This window comes from Castor canadensis, chromosome 2 (assembly GCF_047511655.1).
Source record: "Castor canadensis chromosome 2, mCasCan1.hap1v2, whole genome shotgun sequence".
Classification (NCBI taxonomy): Eukaryota; Metazoa; Chordata; class Mammalia; order Rodentia; family Castoridae; genus Castor; species Castor canadensis.
Window position 1 is genome coordinate 160,398,514 of NC_133387.1, and position 18,588 is coordinate 160,417,101.

The following is an 18,588-nucleotide window of genomic DNA, read 5'->3' on the forward strand; positions in this document are numbered from 1 at the left end:
GTAGGGCCAGCCTTTGTGCTGATTTGTTTTACACCTTGACTGACAGCCTCAGATAAAACTCATCATTTGGAATATTGGGGCACGCACAAAAACCCTTTGAAGAGGCAGTAAGTGGGCAGAGTGACTCATGACTGTGGGGATCTGACTTAACATCTTTGTAGAATATTGTCACTGTGAGTGCTGGGCTGTAGCAAGTGTCACACTCCTGATACGGAAGGACTAAGTTATTGAAAACAAACTCTGAAGGTTAGAAGCTGTGGTAACACTGGAGACATTAAAAGCCACAGTTGTGAACATGACTCTAGGCTTCAGCTTTTGAGATGTGCTGGTTAAGATTTGTTTTCTGACCGGTTTAGTTGACAGACTTTGGGGCAGCTACTTGTCTTTGAAACTGTAGGGGTCACAGGCCAGCTTGGAGGCAACCTAAAAGTTGTCCCAGCTGGCAGCTTGCTTGGACCCGCCCTCTAGATTATGGGGTTTAGAAAGATGGGATGATTTTGGGAACAGAGTCCCCACCAATGCAGTTCTGTCTCTCTGCTGCCCTTCCTCGCACTGCTGGGCCAGGAATGCACAATTCTTAGCCCATTTCTTATAGAGACCAGCAGAGTGGGAGCCACTAGCACTGTCTGCCTGTACCTCTGCCAGGAAGGTCTGAGTGGGGACAAGTGAGGGTCAGGACTCAGGGCAAGACACCAGTGCTGGCAGGCCTGCTTCCTGTCTGCTTGCTGAGCCCTCTCACCCCATTCGCCATTTGAAATCAGACAGATCTCCCAGTTCCTGGTGAGATGGTTGGAGGGGGAGGAGACGAAGGTAGTGACAGTGGCAAAAGTTTCCTGAGAACTTGCCACTACTGCTGCTCACATGCTTTGTGAGTGTGTCTTCAGACCTGCTTTATGAGAGAGAAGCACTGTCATTTTTCACTGTACGGATTTGGAAACCAAAGGACAGATGTGTGAACTCACTTGTCCCAGGTCACACAGCTGCTAACAGGGCTGTAGCATGTGCCACTGTCACAGCAGGGCAGTGCTGTGTGGCCCATTTAGATCAGGTGTCCCCTCTGCTTTGCTCAAAAGAGCAAGATGCTGGGCGGTAATAACTTTTAGTTGGGGGCATATGTCAGGTTAGGTCCCTGATTGGATCCTGCCAGTTTACCTGCCTCCCTCACTCATCGTGAATGCATTATAGAAATGGCAACAGGGCGGGGCGAGGGTGTTTGAGAGATGGTCGTGAGTCTGAATGTGCAGAATTTATTGGCCAGCTTCAAGGGGGACAACTGGGAAGCCTCCTGACTGAGGCAAGAGGTGGGATGAGTCTGGGACAAAGGTGGTGATGAGCGACCAGTGCATGACATCTTGCAACAGCTGAGAAGTCAGGAAGAGGCCAGGGCTGGAGGTGAAGAGTTGGAAACCACTGACCTTCAGCACAGTCTGAGTGAGCGTTCTGTGACTGAATGCATTGGGAAGCTTGGCCTGCAGCCCCTCCTGGATCCCCGGGGGCTGCCGTGGCAGAAAGGAGGCCTACCTGTTCCCCTGCCCCTCCCTGAACTGACCACTCTTGGGTACTTCTTCGCTCTCTCACCCCACCAACCATGCCAGAGTTCCCACTTGGGAAACTGATGAAGGTTTGGCTGGAGTCCTGGCAGGGCATGAATTTGGTGGAGAGAGAGGTCCAGCTGAAGGAGAGGGACAGAGACTGCTCCTCCCCACTGGGGAAGAAGGGGCTGGTAAGGGGCAAGGACAGGAGGAGGAGGAAGGCCATAAGAGACAGTGACAGCAGGTGAACAAAGTGCAGCATGAGAAGAGGTCTCTGTGTGTCAGGAGTTCAAGGGCAGCCTTCTCAGAGCAGTTAATGGGAAGAGGTAGAACTGGAGACAGCAGCAGCGGGCTGGAGGGTGAATCCAAGACGGGGAAGTCAGGCAATGAAAGGCGGTAGCCTTTGTACTTCTTGGTGACTAGCAAGCCATAGGACGGAGACAGTTAGGTGCTAAGCTCTTCCTAGAAAAAAAGGCACAACCAACTCAGGATTGCTGAATGTGGCTTTTAAGGCAGTTATTATTACACAAAAGGAAGTGCAGGACATCCGGTTTCTGCTTTAATTTTCTCCTCCTTCCTGTGTGGGTCTTGGGCTCAGGTCTGCGAAGGCTGAGTTTCCTGGCACAGTGAAATCACTTTTGGTACCCACAGAGCCCCAGAGGCACGTTTGAAGCCTAGTTGGTATGTGGCCCAAGGCAGGCTCTCCGGAGTCCCTGGGATCTTTGTTTTGCAGCAGGGACAGGAGCAGGTGATGTCTATGTTTTTATACATGGTGCAGGGTGAGTCACCTGGAACCTCCCAAGTGTGTAAGTCAGAAGACTGGGACAAACGAAGGGATAGGAGGTACCAGGTTGGAGAGAGGAAAAAGGTAACATTCTGGCTTCTGCCGGGGGAGTAATTTGTTCCCTGATTTCAAGTGAGACACAAAGGGAGCGGCTTGGCTGAGGAAATGAAGTTCCAGAGCACCTGAGGGCAGTGCCTGAGCTGGTGGTTTCCCAGAGTGCACTGGGCAGGAAGAGCCTTCCTGTCTGCCAGGAGAGGGGCAGGGCAGCCAGAAGGTGGGAGGCCACCGGCCATGGAGAGAGGTCACAGGCCTAACCAGGTGGCAGGTGTGTCTGTACTATCTGTGGCCCCAGTCTTTGGTAGCTTGTGAAATCACAAGGAGGTGACATGATAGGAAATCACCTGCCTGTTGCACCTTTACCCTCCCAAGGATCTGACTTCTGACTGCCACCGTTCTTGGTCACAGTAAACTGTTCAGAGCTGTAAAGGGCACAGGGTTCTTCTGTGCACACTTCAGCATGTTGCTTTAATCCTCAGTTTGGAATCAGAGCCAACACTGGGGACCCAGCAGGCCTGGGCCTGCAGAGCCCTAACTCCTCAGCACAGGTGGCTGGCATGAGGAGGTTGTGCACAGAAGGGTGGGGGTGTGTCTCCCTGTCACCACGTGCTGACCTTACAGGTCAGGGCCTTGTGGGTGGGGAAGGGTACCCAGGCAGGGGGGACATCCAGAGTAAAGATGATAGCCCTGCAAGAAACATGGGAACAGGAACGTGGAATCTCCCAGGTGGAGGCTGTGCTGGTTTCGGCAGACGAAGAGGGCCCAGATATAGCCAGTCCCTTTCTGTGTTGACCTTGAGCCCCGCAGTGCTGCTGCTCTGGGCCTTTGTCCATTCCCTGCTTTCAATTACAGTAGAAAGTGAATATCCCCCTCGCCTGCCGCCTTTGTCGGATTTGAATCTTTTGCACATGTTTTTAATAGGCGTCTCTGAGTCCAAGCACTGCCTTCTGGGTTTTATTCTGTTTTCCTTTCCTTAAACAAAACAGAAAGCCTGTGCCAGCTTGGAACAGCACTCTAAAAAGTTGTAGCCAGCCAATGCGTTAGGTTGGCAGGGGGCCAGCCAAGAATGCCACTCGAGAAGCCTGGCCTACACCACACGGATGGGGGTGGGGCCAGGATGACTGCAGCTGGAGGTTGCTGTGTCTCTGGACACCTCTGATGTGCAGAGAGTAGCACCAGCTCTGCAGTCTGGTGGGAACAGGGCTGTGAGGGCAGGGCCTTGACATGTGACATTGTCTATTCCACCACCACCACCCCATCCCACCAGGTGTTCAGAGTCCCCAGTCTGGAGAAGCAAGCTGCTCTCCTTTGGGGCACATCACCCCAGAGGTGGAATGTCTTCCTCAAGCACAATTGCTTCTGTATTTGCTGGTAAAATCTTGAAACCAGGGATTGCCACCTCCCCAAGAGAGTGCTGACACCAGCTTTGTATTCCCTGTGGGACTCCTTGGCATTGAACATCCACTAACTAGATCTATGTAGCATACTATGCTCCCTTTTTGCTTTGTCTGCTAGGACACTCAGCCAAATTGAATGCTTTTAGTATATATATCCATGTGAGTATCCCAGATATAGCCTTTTTCTTTCCAGAGTCCTGTTTCTCTTATACTAACTGTACTGTGGATTACACCTTTGGTGGGGGAAAAAAAATGAAGTCAGGTGTTATGGTGCTTACAAAAAGCTGTAATCCCAGCTCTTTGGGAGATGGGGGCAGGATTGAGTTTGAAGTCAGCCCTAGCAAAGGTAACAGGAGACCCTGTCTCAAAAAAAAAAAAAAGGGCTGAAAGTATGGCACAAGTGTTAGAGCACTTGGCTTGTATGCCTAAGGCCCTGGGCTCAGTTTCCAATACCACAAGTGCCATGAAAGAAAGAACCCCAAGGTGGTGACTACTCTTTTTGGTCTGCATCTGGCCTTGCAGAAATGCCTAGAGGAAGCAGCTGGGACTGATGTGAGGGAGGGCGGTTGAAGGCAAGGCTTTTGTTCAGCTGTTTGCAGAGGGTAGAAAAGGACTGACGGGGCTGCCCATATCAGTCCTGCTTCTGAGCCAGGGCAGCTGGTCTACGTAGTGACCTGGTGACACTGCACCCCCGAGACAGCATCTTGCTAATGAGGTGCCCAACTTCACTCCTGGCTTTCTGGTACATTGGCGGGCTAGAGGGTTGTTTGGAGAAGGGCTCAGATCTGCTTGGGAGGCCTCTGAGCCTAGGGCTTCTTGAAGCCCCCACTTCCCTAGTGCATGGTTCCAGCATCAAGTGATAGGAACAGTGGGTGGCCTGCCTACTTTTCTTGCCTGGACTGGTGGCATATCGGTGTTCCTGGGAGCTTTGCTCACTCTCTTTTGCCTAGACTAAGCCTAAGGGATTCTGGACAGGGCTTTATGATTTGGGAATGAAGTGGGGCTGAGGATTTTGTTCATGTATGCCGAGTAAGCCAGGGCCAGCCTGGATCACCAAAGCTGCCTCTTCAGGCTGACCAATTCCAGAAGCATACTGACCTTGATGGGCCATGCTGGGTGTCTTCCAGTGCACTAGCCACTGTGCAGACTAACTTTGAAGCACAGAGAGGGAGGTCACATCCCCAAGGTCACAACACAGGATCAGCAGGCCTATACCTGGGCAGCAGCAGCTAGCAGCCCCTGATATGTTGCCCAGCCACTTTGAATGCTTGGGTTGCACTTGGATTTTTTTTTTTTCTTTTTTAACAGTTTCCAAAGCAACATAGCTCACATTTAGTGAGCACATTGTTTAGAATATGGCTTATCTCATTGGAATGTTGAAGCGTCGAGCAAAGCCAGAGCCGGACATGGCTGACGTGGCTCAGCCCCACTTCAGGAGCCAGGACACAGACCACAGCTGCTCCTGTCCCGTCCCTAACCCCCACCCTGTTCAGTAGCTTTCATCCCTCCTGCAGCCTCTGTTCTTGTTCTAACCTGGGAAGGGAGGAAAGAGGCACGGATGCTTTACAAGTGGAGGTTGAGACAAGACTGGCACATTCTCAAGTGTGTAGAATCAAGGTTATCTTCACTGTCAACTACGTTCTGAGTGCTTGCCATGGGTCCCACACCTTATGTGAGCTAGCTCAGGCACGTGGCAACAGTGCCAGTGAGGACTCTGTACGGGGGCGAGGTGATGCAGAGACTGATGCTGCTGGTGTGACTGCCTTGCTGTGTGACCCAGCTCAACACTGAGGGCTGTGGCTTTCACCCAGGGCACTTTCTACCCCTGGAACACATCTGGCAGTGTGTCTGGGGACATGCTTTATTGTCACCACTTGGGAGGGCAAGGTGGATGTATGCTGCTGGCATCTAGTAGATGGAGGCCATGGCTGCTGCTGCTAATATCCTACAATGTACAGAGCCTGTCCCTCCCAAGACCGATATGCTGGGAGTACTGGGGTGTCCTGACCTCCAGTTGGCCCCGTCCATATAAGCTGTGTGTAGGGCTTTCTGGGATCTTCACCCCCATGAGGGATGGTGCACCTGGATTCCTGAAGGCTATCAGGGCCTCTGTTGGCAGGGAACACCCAGGCCTACTCTGTGAGTAGCCAGCTTCTGACTGTTCTTGGGCTTGACCCTTTCAAGGGCTATTGAGCAGAGAGCTCCAGTAGGTCCTTGCTCCCAGAACTTACCTGGCATGCAGCGGTCTGGGTTCCTGGCCCTTCAAGCCCCCTCCCACCAGAGACCATGAGAAAGGCTAAGTAAAGAAAAGGGGTGGGCGGAGATAGGTCCTGGGACCTTGTGGTCAGGTTGGATAGTCGTGACACTTACCAACAGACACCAGGTTGCACACAAATGCACTCTAAACAACCAGGTGGCTACAAGTGTATTTCCCAGTGAACCACAGTGAGTGACCCAGGCTGAAGGCTGATATGGAGGGTGGCACAGTGGGAGACTCGCTGATTCTTCAACAGATGCTTTAAGCAGGTAGTGGCACGGCACGATGGGCTTGACGTGCCTACCCTGGGCCTGTGCAGCACCGAGGAGCAGCTGGAAGTCTGTGCTGGGGTGCTGGCTGTTTTGTAGGAGGCTATGGCATTGTGACTGAGGGGGTCATAGACCCCAGCCTGCCTAAGCCATGCTGTAGAGTTGGCAAGTGGGGATAGGGGCTCAGGGATCATAGGAAATGGAAGTTGAAAGCTGAGGTAACGTGAGGTGACACCTCTGTGTCAGTAGTCCCGCTCTCCTGAGGCTCTTGTCTGTGGGTTTGAATCTTAGCCACTGCAATAGATGGCACTTAGGTAAACCCGGGAAACAGTGTCAGTGGTAAGATATGGCCTGGCTTTGCCTGCCACAATGCCTTGTGCTTGTGGTTTACACACACAGGGCACCTCTGGCAGGCCACTAGGCCGGGCGTTTTCATCCACTGGCTTTCAAACTGCTACTCACAGGTCGAGCTTTACCAGGCCAAGAGCACCCAAAGTGAAAAGCCCTTTTTTGGGGCACAGATTAGCGTGGGCTCTTTGTGGACCTGGGAAGAGAGGCTGGAAGGTGACCTTGTAGGTAGTGTGGCCCACCCACGGCAGAGGTGCACTGGGTCTGTCCATAAAGCTGACTCAATTCAGGTTTGAGCCATCTCCTCCTCGCAGACTGCTTGTGTCCATGGGAAGGCCAGACCCAGCAGGGCAGGGCCTCTGGGGGCCAAAAGGAGGTGAACTCTGGCTCAGGCCTGCACCCTCAGAGGCAAGGCTGGTGGAGACCCCCAGACACTGGGGTCCTTGCTCTCTACAAGGTGTATGCAGTGAAAGCCACAGGGCAGAGGGTCACTAACACCCTTGGAGAGATGGCAACTATCTTCTGTGCCATTCCTCAGAACCCACTGACTGGGTAGACTCTGTGTCTCCACAGACCTGCAGCCTGTCACCTACTGCGAACCGGCATTCTGGTGCTCCATCTCCTATTATGAGCTGAACCAGCGCGTTGGGGAGACATTCCATGCCTCACAGCCATCCATGACAGTGGACGGTTTCACTGATCCCTCCAACTCCGAGCGCTTCTGCCTGGGCCTGCTGTCTAATGTCAACAGGAATGCCGCAGTGGAGCTCACGCGGAGGCACATTGGTAATGGACGGCCACTTTTCCACTACTTCTGCCCCCACCCCGGCCACAGCAGCCTCTGCACAGCACCCTCTGCCAGTGTGCTCTGTCTCCTGCTGGGATTTGGGAAGAACTCACTCCCTCATCTCCCATATTCTCTGTTACTCTGTTTAGGTCCAGACAGGTAGAGCTGCATAAACTCCAAAGATACCTCCCCAAAGATAGAGGTAATGTCTGAAAACCAGGAAGCCACATAGGAAATACTGCATTTAAGGGGACAAGGAAGGGAAGTCTAAGATAACACAACAAATCCTTTTAATAAAAATAACCTTAAAGGTCAGGCACAGTGGTTCACCCCTGTAATCCCAGCTACTTGGGAGGCAGAGATATGAGGATTGATGTCCAAGGCTGGCCTGGGCAAAAGCAAGACCTGATCTCAAACTAAAGCAAAAAGAGCTGGAGATGTGGCTCAATGTGGACTGCTTTGAGGCCCTGAGTTCAAACTATAGTACCACCAAAAAACAAAAACAAAAACAAAATCTTAAAGTACAGATAAGTTGCTAAGTAAGTAGTTAGTCTTGGAGGAGTGCTCTTTCATTTTATGATTTAGAAAAAGTATAAAGACAGGAGGAGTCCACTACCTAAATACCACAGCTCTGACCACGCTGCATTCCAACACCCAGAATGTAAGCTAAAGCTACTTTGAGTTTAGGGAAGATGAAGCTGTCTGTGCATCACTTGGCTTGTTTATAACATTATGCTAAGAACAGCCATGAGTTTAGGATCCAGAACGACCGACAGACTGTTGGAATTAGAAGGTCTGTAGCAAGGATGTGGTAGGATGTCCTGACACATCCTGAAGGCCCACGGGTTGGCTGAGGGATTCCGGGGCAAACTCAGGAGCTGGGCAGGGCAGCAAAGAGAATCAAACCCAATGAGCCCACAGGTCACTCTGGTTGGTCTGCTGTCTGGGCTCTCACAGTCCAGTTAGTCCATCTGAAGAGGATTCCAGTTAGAAGAAAAGTTTGAGCCGTGGGCCCCAGGCAGTGTGCTCTGTGAGTCTGGGCCTGTCCATCTCCACCTCTGCCTCCTGCTTTTGCCCTTCCTTGTGGAGTCCCCAGTACTAACTCCTGTAGGACCCAAATGAGAAGAAATGAGAGTTGGGGGAGGGTGGAGGGAGGAACAGATTGGGGGCAAAGAAGGGGACATCAAGCAGTGCATAGGTTGGTCACCTGGTTTCCACCCACATGACTTTGGGCCTGGAAAGGCTGTTTTCTGGCCCTCTGGGCCTCTCCGCAGGAGTGAAACAGAGATGTTCTGAGCAGAACGGGCTGTCACTGGCTGAGTGGGGCTCACTGAGTGTTTATATAAACTCTGGAATTGCTGAGCCAATTTAAAATTAATTTCTGTCCATCTGGAGTGGGTTTAAGAGACGAAAGATAAGTAAATTCTATAAATCTGTGGACTGTGTTAGGAAAAGGCTTGCTGCCCCAGGAGCCCTGAGGATTTCTGGAGGCACCCTGGAACCTTGGAAGCTCTGGGAAGGGCCCAGAGCTGTAGCATGGCAGGAGGGGTGGTAGCAGCTATCACTTGCCAGCCACTGTGTGTTGCAATAGCCCCATTCTCCAGACAGAAGCACAGGCCCACACTGGTGGCCATAGGTTCTTTCTCTCCCGTCTGTCTCCCCTGCTTTAGAAACTTAGTGCTCCCAAGATTACCCTACATGGGGTTCAAGATGAGTTCTGGGTTCTGCTTGCTTGAGGCAGCTGTAGTGGCTGCCCCAAAGGCAGGGCCTTTGTAGAGGCTGCTGCAGCTGTGCCTTCCTATGGCAGCCCCAGTGGCCTGGACCCTGTGGGGCAGCGACGCCCTGATCCCCTCTTTCCCCAATCCCTCTAGGGAGAGGCGTGCGGCTGTACTACATTGGAGGGGAGGTCTTCGCGGAGTGCCTCAGCGACAGTGCTATTTTTGTCCAGTCTCCCAACTGTAACCAGCGCTATGGCTGGCACCCAGCCACTGTCTGCAAGATCCCACCAGGTAAGCCCCTTCCTGCCCTGGGTTCTGAAGAGAGCCCATCTTTCTGTCTTTTCTCCTTGTTGGAACAGGGGGACTGTACAGCAAAGGCACGGAGGGGATACAGAACAGCACCCGTGTACTTGGGCTGGAAAAGCAGTGTGGGTCCAGGCTATGAAAGAATATAAGAAAGATTTGCTATTATCTTTGGGAAGTGTTGAGGGTTTCCTCAATCAGGCTAATGAATCCACCTGGATCCAAGAATGTGTATCCGGCTGAAACCCAAAGGTGGATGAAACATGGCTGGGCCTGGACAGTAGGTGAAGCTGGAGGCCAATCCCACCTCAGGCAGGAAAGCCCAGCTAATACCCACTTGTCATGTGGCATGCAGCTCACAGAGTGTGGTCTGTGGTTGGTGGGAAGAACACATGACCAGGGTCAAACCACTGCTCACAGTACCAGTGTGGCACATCTTCTCCTGCTCACTGAGTGGCAGATAATAGTGGAATAGCAGACCATGGGCAGAACACAGACAATCTGAAATGATGGCGGTGCTCCACGTCTCCTGAGCATTTTGTGGTTGCATTTACAAAGTACATATTCATCTCTGATCTCATTTAGTCCTCTCCAGTTACTCTGGCTCTAAATCAAGGAGGTAAAGGGAACAAATTCAGAGGAGTTAAGCCACTTGCCCAAGGCCACACAGCTAGGTAAGTGGCCATAGCAGCATGGAGCCTAGGACTGGCTAACTTGGCTCTGCTGGGGGGCCGGTTTGGGCCCTGCTCCACTATACTTCCCCTGGAAGAATATGAGAGAAGGCTGTCACATTCTTGACAGTCTGTTCACTCCTTCCCCAAACCCACCCTCCATCTCCATCACCATTTAATGAGGGTGTTTGTCAGATCGAGGGTATCAGAACTGGGATGACCAATGTGGTCAACCCTCGTCTTAGAGCAGACAAAGAAAAGATGACTAGCCCAAGTCCCACAGCAGACGAGGAGCTGCCACTGGGCTCACTGGTTTTCTTGCATATAACTCTGTTTTTCTGGTTGGCACACCTCTGACACTCACCAGGGGGACTTCAGATGAAAGGTTTATTTCAAACTTCATTTATGCCTGCCTCTAGTTTTCCTGTCTGGAGAATAAGACACATCCCTTCACTTTGTTGTGACTGTTACCTTGACCCAAGCTTGTTGCCCAAAGACCCAAATATGACCCAGCTCTGTCTTTTCCCTCTTGGCTCCAGCATGATGCAGGGTAGACAGAGGAGCTAGGGTGTGTGATGCCTCTGACCTTCTGTGGGGCTTCCTTTGAACCATGAGGCCCCAGCTGCTGCAATACCACATGGCATGGGCATTTAGACTCAGGAATTCTGCCTCTCTGGTCCCTGCCTTGGCCCCTCTGCCCAGGGCAAGGCCTATTCTTCAGACCACCTCCTGTGACCTCACAAGCCCCTCCAGGCTTCCCACAGCTGGAGGAGGTGGGACTTGTGGTCAGCCTTCTATTCCGCCCCCACGTGGGCTGTATCTCCCCAGTGAGGTGGTGACAGATTTAAATCTGGGACTAAGTAGGTCCATCCTTTCACATGGTACTGAGCATGGAGTATGTGTCAGGTGATCCAGGGCCAGCTTGACCGGCTCCAGCCTCCCAGTGCCATTTGTGTTGTCACAGGTTGCAACCTGAAGATCTTCAACAACCAGGAGTTTGCTGCCCTGTTGGCTCAGTCTGTCAACCAGGGCTTCGAGGCTGTCTACCAGCTAACCCGAATGTGCACCATTCGCATGAGCTTCGTCAAAGGCTGGGGAGCAGAGTACAGGTCAGTGATGTGCTGCCTGCAGCAGCAGGCCCAGTCCAGGCTGCTCTGGCCCACAGAGCAGAAGCCCCTCAGAGATCAGTGAGGCCAGACATCATCCTGTAGAGGAGAAGCCCTAGAGCAAGGGAGGCCAGGCCTGGCAGGCTGGCAGGAAGGAGCCCAGCCAGCTCTGGATGCCCAGGAAAACCAAAACGGTGTTCGCTTGGTGTCCCCCTTCATCTTCATCTTCCCCACAGCCTTATGTGGGGCATTGGCATCATCCCTTTTGGGCTTCGGGAGGGAAAGGGATTTGTCTGAAGTCACTTTGTTGGTGGAAAAGCTGAGCCTAGAATGGTGCTCTCCTGACTGCTGCCTTCTCATTTTTTTGGGGGGTCAGATGGCCCGTCAGGAAGTCTCACCTCACCTCCCTTATCCCTCAAGGCTCCATCTCCAATTCAAGGACCCTGGTGACCCTGAGCATCTAGGATACCAAAACTGACAAGGAAGGAGAGAGATTCGAGTGGCTGGCTATAAAGGAACAGAATTTACTTAGACAGAATTTTTTGTAATTTCACATACTGATTTAAACATGGCATTGACAGGTCTACCTGGTCTGCTCAGTTGAGTCCCTCAGACCATTCTGGACAAGAATTCAGTCCCTTTTCTTCCCACACCCAGACAGGAGTTTCCTGTGTGCCCTTCCTTCTCCACACCCCCTCCCTAGCCCCATTGTAGACAGACACAAAGGTACCCACACATTGGCCAGAGCCAGCGCCTTGCAAGTTCCCCTTTTCTTCGCTTCATTTTTCCAGATGTTTGGAATCTGTTTTGTTTTGCAGTCATTCTGCACCCAGCCAAACCCATTTCAGTATTGGCTCAGGGCCATAACTTATAATGAAACCCCGATGAGCCTGACTTACGGAAAGTCAGGTTCTTGTCAGAGGACCTTGGTCTATAAAACCCTTCTCCATTTACTGTATTTTAGCTGTTATTCCAAATCTGACCCACAGTGTCAGGGAACATGGCATCTTGATACCACCCTGGAGTCTTTGGGGAGACCAGGAAGAGTGGCCAAGTGAGCAATCAAGTGTGACACTTAGAACTCCTAGCCATGTTGTATGACCTGACGAGACCAGCTTAGGCCAAAGGTCCAGCTGGAGAGATGCCTCAGCCAACCTCAGCCCTGGATGTTAGGGAACGAGAGTGAAAGGTTAGAAAATTAACACTGTTTTTAGAGCAGAAGGGAAATATTTCAAGATGGCCCCTAATGGAAATAAGCCAGGCTGAGCCCATTTGCCTTCTTACATTCAGGCTGTAGTCTAGCGGGGAGGGATGCATATTCAGGCACACACCCCAGGTCTGAGTCAGAGGCTCATTTTTGAGCCTCCCTCCTACTCAGGCAACCATAGGACAAGTAAGGAGGGTGGCCCTCAGGTCAGCAGCACTGGACACAGAGTGGCACAACAGCCCTCCTGCTCTAAGTGCTGGAAAGAGGCTCCATGGTGGCAGAAGCCCTTCTCTGGGGCACTGTACCACTATAAAGGAACCCTGCCAGCATACCCAGTCCTGCATGACCCACTGCGTCACTGCCACCTGGCAGTTTAGCATAACTGCCTAACAGGCGGGTGCGGCCCCTTCCCAGAACAGTCCTACCCGCCTCCTGCCTGGGGGCCAAGAAGAGTAAGGTTCCAGCCTGATGCTGTGTGCTGTGCTCTGGGAGGAGGCCAGAAGCGGCCCAGGCCCAGGCCTCTCACCTCCAGCTGGCACTAGGGCTCAGGCCACAGCAGATAGCCTCTGCTCAGGGAAGGCCTTTGGGAACTCGCCTGAAAGCTGCGTCACCAACCAGCCTGAATTTAGACAGAGTGCTTTGGGGAAAAGAAACGTGTGGTGTGCTTTGGTTTTTTCCAGTAATTGTTCCACGGCTAGTTCTGCTCGTAAGATTTTCCAAAATAAGCCGTAGATGGGAATTATATCAGCACGTTGGGAACCGAAGGCATGTGGACTTTGTCGGCACTTTTTGTGAAAACACCCTTCACCAGACAGACACGCGTCATCTTGGCCTGGGGGCTGGCGTGAGGCTGGAGAGGACTGCAGGTGCCCATTGGCCCAGATGGGAGCCAGGGAGATCTTTGCTCAGGCTGGAGGTCCTTTGTTGGGTACCTGTCACAGTGACTGGTGGGCCTCTGGGGCCCTGGACTTGACCTTGTACATTTAACTTTTTAAGGCACTCCTTCTGCCCCTCATTTGCTCAAAGTCCTCCTGGTTGGAGGTCTTTGGCTTGGTAGTGCCAGCAAGTAAGTGGCATCTCCTCTGGAATAGCACCTAACAAGGTTGGATGTATCTCTGGCTTTGGGAAGATAACAGTCACCAAAGTAGAAAACAGTATTCTGTCTGACTTTGTATGTGTGTCCCTCTGGATATTTTTAAAGTCCCCCACCCTTTTGTCTGTTTTTGCAGGAGACAGACAGTGACCAGCACTCCTTGCTGGATTGAGCTGCACCTGAATGGGCCTTTGCAGTGGCTTGACAAGGTCCTCACCCAGATGGGCTCCCCCAGTATCCGCTGTTCCAGTGTGTCTTAGAGATGTTGGGTGTGAAGGGGAGGGTGGGGGAGGGCTGGCTTGGGGAAAATGGCCATGGAGGAGATGGAGCAACTCAGAACTCTACTCAACCCACTCTCGCCAAGGAAGAAAACTCTCTCAACCAAGGTGGCTCCAACCTGTTTTTCCAAAACACAGAAGCAAGCCCAGAGATGGGTTTTATGAACAGCTGTGTTTACCGAATATATTTGTCCTCGGCCCAGTTTGAAGGGCAAGAAATGGTTTCTGTTTGTTTGAGCAAACAGGTAGTGTTTTACCACCTGCCCCTCCCCCCAGCCTTTTTAATGACAGCAATGTGAAAGTCCCTTTGTACCAGACTGGAGTGTGGGACTTATGTTGGAGGGGTGTTCTAGCTCTCCAGCACTTCTGACAACGCCTCCTCACCTGAGCTTTCCTAGGCTAGCTCCACCACCCTGGCAGCATGGATACACCTAGTGTCTCAGGCAGGGAGAGCTTGTCTGGTGCTCTCCCCTCAGGACACACTGATGGGTGAGAGCAAGGGTGTTGGGCAGAAAGTGCACACAGGATGGTGGGGAAGGTTGGTGAGAGCCATCTCTCCTTTAAAAAGAAGCTGGAAGGACCTGCGAGGCTCAGGCTCAGTACATTTGCAGTGTATTGTTTATCACACTGATCTCAAGGAGATTTGGATGAGAGTAACTGTTGACATGAAGTAATGGAGGGATGGCGTTAGGCTGTCTCTAAGCTCACACCGTATTTTCATGCATATGGCTATATTGGTTTATGTAGCCAGTTGTGTTAATTAAATCAACTGTATCCTATGCTATTTTTAAATGTTTTATATATTTAAAAAGAAAAAAAAAAAAAAAAACTCGGGATAGGCGCCTTGACTGGGAAACTGGAGTGGGACCCAGCAACTGCTTCTGTTCCCACGGTGAAGCTCTTCCAGGTTCTGCTGAGGAGACACCTACCAGCACTTTGGAAGTTGAAATTCACAGAAGCAAATTCACCAGAAGGGAAAGATCGCAGGCCAACACAGGCAAATGAAAAGGGCTATTAACTTTTTTTACACCTTTGAAAACTCCAGGCATGGTGCAAAGGGTCTGTCATCTCATCCGGGGATGTGAGATTATCTGGCTCCCGGCGGAGGAATATCAGTGACAACTGCAGCAGTGATACTATGAAATGAGCACTGCTCCCGGTGGCAATTTTGGGAGAAAAGTAGTGTAAATTATTTCAACTGGAAAAAAGAACAAGGCTTCTTCTCTTTCTGGCCTGTTGCAGAATACAGCACACGGGACTGCCACCTGCAATTGCTACTTTCTTCTTTGCTGCTGTTTTTGTATGAAATGACTTATCGCACGTCTTGGCATGGATTTATACCAGGAAAAATAAAAGGATTTCCTATGGAAGTCCTGTCTTATTCCAGGTGAAGGGAAGAAAGTGTGTACTTTGGGCAGGCTGTAAACTTCAAATGTGATGAAATTTCTGTTGCTTTATGAAGATGTTGGGGGCTTCCTGGTGCCTCACCTGCAGGAACCTGTGTCCTTTAGCTCTAGTGGTAAGGTTTCCAATGAGGACAGCTGCTCCTGAGGACACAGGAAGAGGTACGAGCACCTTGCCTAACTTGTGAGTCTTCCTGCAGGGCTGGTGGCACAGAACCCCTCAGGTCCTCCAAGAGGGCCATGTACCATAGCGGGTGAAGTTTGTGGCTGGCTCAGAATGGTCTGCGGATTGCTTATCAGCGCAGGAAGCCCTCCGGGCCTCTGTGCATTCACACTCCCAGTCAGCCCTGAGACCCCAGGCAATACTCCACCGTGGCTTCTTCTGGAGCAAACGTGGTCCCTGTCCTAAAATCTATGGGCAGTAGTTTCTGGAGGCCTGTGTTCTCCACCTTTTATTGGGTCCCACAAGGGTTCCCGTGGCACCATTGTCCCTGGGTGCTTGGGAAGTGGCCTCAGGTGTAGCCCTATTTGGGTGATCCAGCAGGTGTGACTGCATTCAGATGACGTGTTAGGACTGTCAATACTCATATCTGATGGCTACTTCTAGGAGGCATGAAGTTTGAGGGTACATTGGATTCCCCCCTTAGTGGCTCCCAATGGCTACTTCCTTGACTCTCTTTCTTTGCAGACCACCAGAGGAGGACATGTGAGGAAACTGTAGGCAAGTCCACCTTTGCATCCCTGAAAATGAATTTGGTCATGCTCCGTTCCCATCATGGAGCACAAACAACATAGGTCTTGTGGCCACATGTAACAACAGGTCCTTCTTAAGTCATAAAACTAGTTTTCTTAGTTTTAAATCTTGTATGAATGGCATTTATACATTTAAAGCCTTTTCAAGGACAGCTGAACAGGGCAAGAGGAAAACAGGGCAGCTCTAGGTGTGGCAACTGGACAGCAGTTTTAAGCATTGTTCACTCAGGCAACATAACCCTGTGTGTTGTCCCTGCCTCCAGGCTCCTGCCCCAGCAGAAGCTTGTGCTGACACTGACCTGTATCACCAGCAGGCAGGGAGCCTGTCTTCAACACCCCTCCCCCCAGGAGCCAACTTTTAGTTTGTTTCCTCCTCCACTGCCCCCTTCCTTCCAATTTATTTTAGTAACATAGATTCTTCCTACGTGTATGCAGGTAGCAGCCCCATCCAGTGTGAGTTACAGGCCTGTGCTGGCATGTCACCTCAGTTGGCCCCATTCCTGGCAGGCTGCAGAAGACCTGACATTTCCAGACAAGCCTGGAGTCGGGAGCAGGGACTGCAACCCTTAGAAAGAACACAGGTGAGGCTGCTGGCAGGCTTCTCCAATGTCCTGACGGTGTCTACTTGTATTTTTTTATCGACCATGATTACTTTTTTGAATCATCATTAATGTATTTGAAATGAGCTGTTGCACACATTGTGTGCTTAGTTTATTTGTATCCATCTCCCCTGGCTTCCTAGAGTTTGGACCTAATCCAGAGCTAAATGCTTTCCCTCCAACCACAGAAAGCAAGTTTTTCTTTCACTGGTATATGCATGTCATGCATGTACGTGAGCTGTCTAGGGCAAAGGCAAGTTTCTGATATCACTGTTAGCTCCAGCCTAAAGCTCAGGATTGTCTCTGTAGTCCTTAAAGTGAGAGGCTGAGGAAGGGATCTGCTGGCTGCTCATGGAGTACCTACTAAGGGGGCAGCCAGAGGGAGCGCAAGTTCTGCTCTAGCCCACTTCTTACAGTGGCTAGAGCTGGGAGCTTTCCCGAACTATCCATGTGTCTCCTCTTCACTAGAAGAAAACCTTATCATGGCAAAGTTGTGCTGTTTCTTAGTATTCCCTCATTGATTGGACCCCTTCAAATAAGTCTCCACAATGGACAGCCCCTTCTTGAGGAGCATCAGCCACTTCCCAAGTGGGTAGAAGCAGGGACATGTATGATAGAGGAAGTGGGTCAGAAGTGATGAGAAGTGTCTTGTGATGAGAGGTGCCAGGCGGTGGCAATGCTGGGACACACAGGCCCCTCTTTAGAAACAGCTGCCACACAGAAGTTCACCTCTCATGTAAACTGGATTGACATTCTCAGTGATCCTGTAGTTAGTTGATCTTTTAAAAATACTGATGTATACTCTAGCACTCTGGTGTTTTTATATTTATGTGATAATTTCTTAAAACCATTCAGGCAGATAACTATTTAATTTTTAAAGACAGTTGGGAAGGTGTCTTCTCCCAAGGGCTGGAAAAGTTGGGTACAGCCAGTTCTGAATGCTGATGGAGGGTGCATAGCTTTTTGGCTTGACATCCAGAAACACTAGGCCAGGTCAACAAGTGGCAGCATGTGAGAATGGGCAGCTCTGAGGGGAACCTAAGGTCCCCCTCCCCTGTGCCCAGAGGTGAACAGTGCACAAAGAGGTAGGGCCATCTTTATCAAGAAGCCTTTATTGCCACTCTCGCAGGGCTGCTGTGTGTGTTGGGAATGAAAACATGGAGGATGTTGATAACACTCACAATTCAGCCAGGCTGACCTTTCCATCTTTGTAAAAAGCATGTATGTATTTATAGTGGTTTAGATTTTTTTCTAACTTTTGTATCTTAAAAGCAGAGCACCTGTTTAAGTATTGTACCCCAATTGTTAGAGTCATGTCCTCGCTCCCCTTCTCTTCCTCTTGTAAGTGCCCTTCTAATAAACTTTTCATTGAAAAGCTCCTGAGCCAGGAGCTCAGTTTTATTCTTGCTGCTGTCTCTGGGTGGAGAGGATTTAAAAGGGAGTCCATCTAGCTCTTGGGGGTCTCAGAGCTCAGAGACCAGAGGGAAACATTTGCAGGTCCAGATATACTTTGACTAATGCTCTGCCCAGCCCCCCCCCCGCCCCCCGCCATGATCCAGTAATACCTCACTGCCCTCATTTATCAAGGGCCAGGGCTAGCCTGTTCTTCACAGACAGCAGGAGGCCTTGGGTCACCTGCTCAATGATCGGAAGCTTCTCAGCTGGCCTGTCTCCCTGTTTCCCACATCCGGACACTGCATGTCCCAGTGACATGCTTGGCAATGCCATTGGCGTTCATTTCCCCTACACTCCAAGGCTACCACCCGAGCCTTCACTAGCTTCTGCTGGGCCTCTCCTGGGCTGGCCATACTGCTGCTGTGTCGTCTTCCTGTGGATACAGAGGTAGTTCATATTCAGAAGTAACCAGGCTCCACAATTCCTAGCTCAGATGACTGTTAACTCTTGTGAAAATTCATCTTGAATCCAGACTTCAACACTGTCCCGTGACTGAATCTTAAGACTCATCTCAAAGATGTAGATTAACATGATCAAAATATCAAATGCCATTTGGCTTTTAAGAGTTTGA

At 50.9% G+C, this 18,588-nt stretch overlaps 1 protein-coding gene across 2 annotated transcripts in view; it reads left to right on the forward strand.

The window, feature by feature from the left end:
- The window catches only part of Smad3 (SMAD family member 3), a 102,226-nt gene extending 84,289 nt beyond the window's left edge, over positions 1-17,937 (forward strand). For both annotated transcript variants that reach the window (XM_020187059.2, XM_074066272.1), the window contains exons 6-9: positions 7,218-7,430; positions 9,303-9,440; positions 11,088-11,232; positions 13,666-17,937. In XM_020187059.2, coding sequence (XP_020042648.1) covers positions 7,218-7,430; positions 9,303-9,440; positions 11,088-11,232; positions 13,666-13,789 — 620 coding nt within the window. In that variant the 3' untranslated portion in view covers positions 13,790-17,937. The remainder of the gene's footprint in view (positions 1-7,217; positions 7,431-9,302; positions 9,441-11,087; positions 11,233-13,665) is intronic.
- Positions 17,938-18,588: the final 651 nt, after the last annotated feature.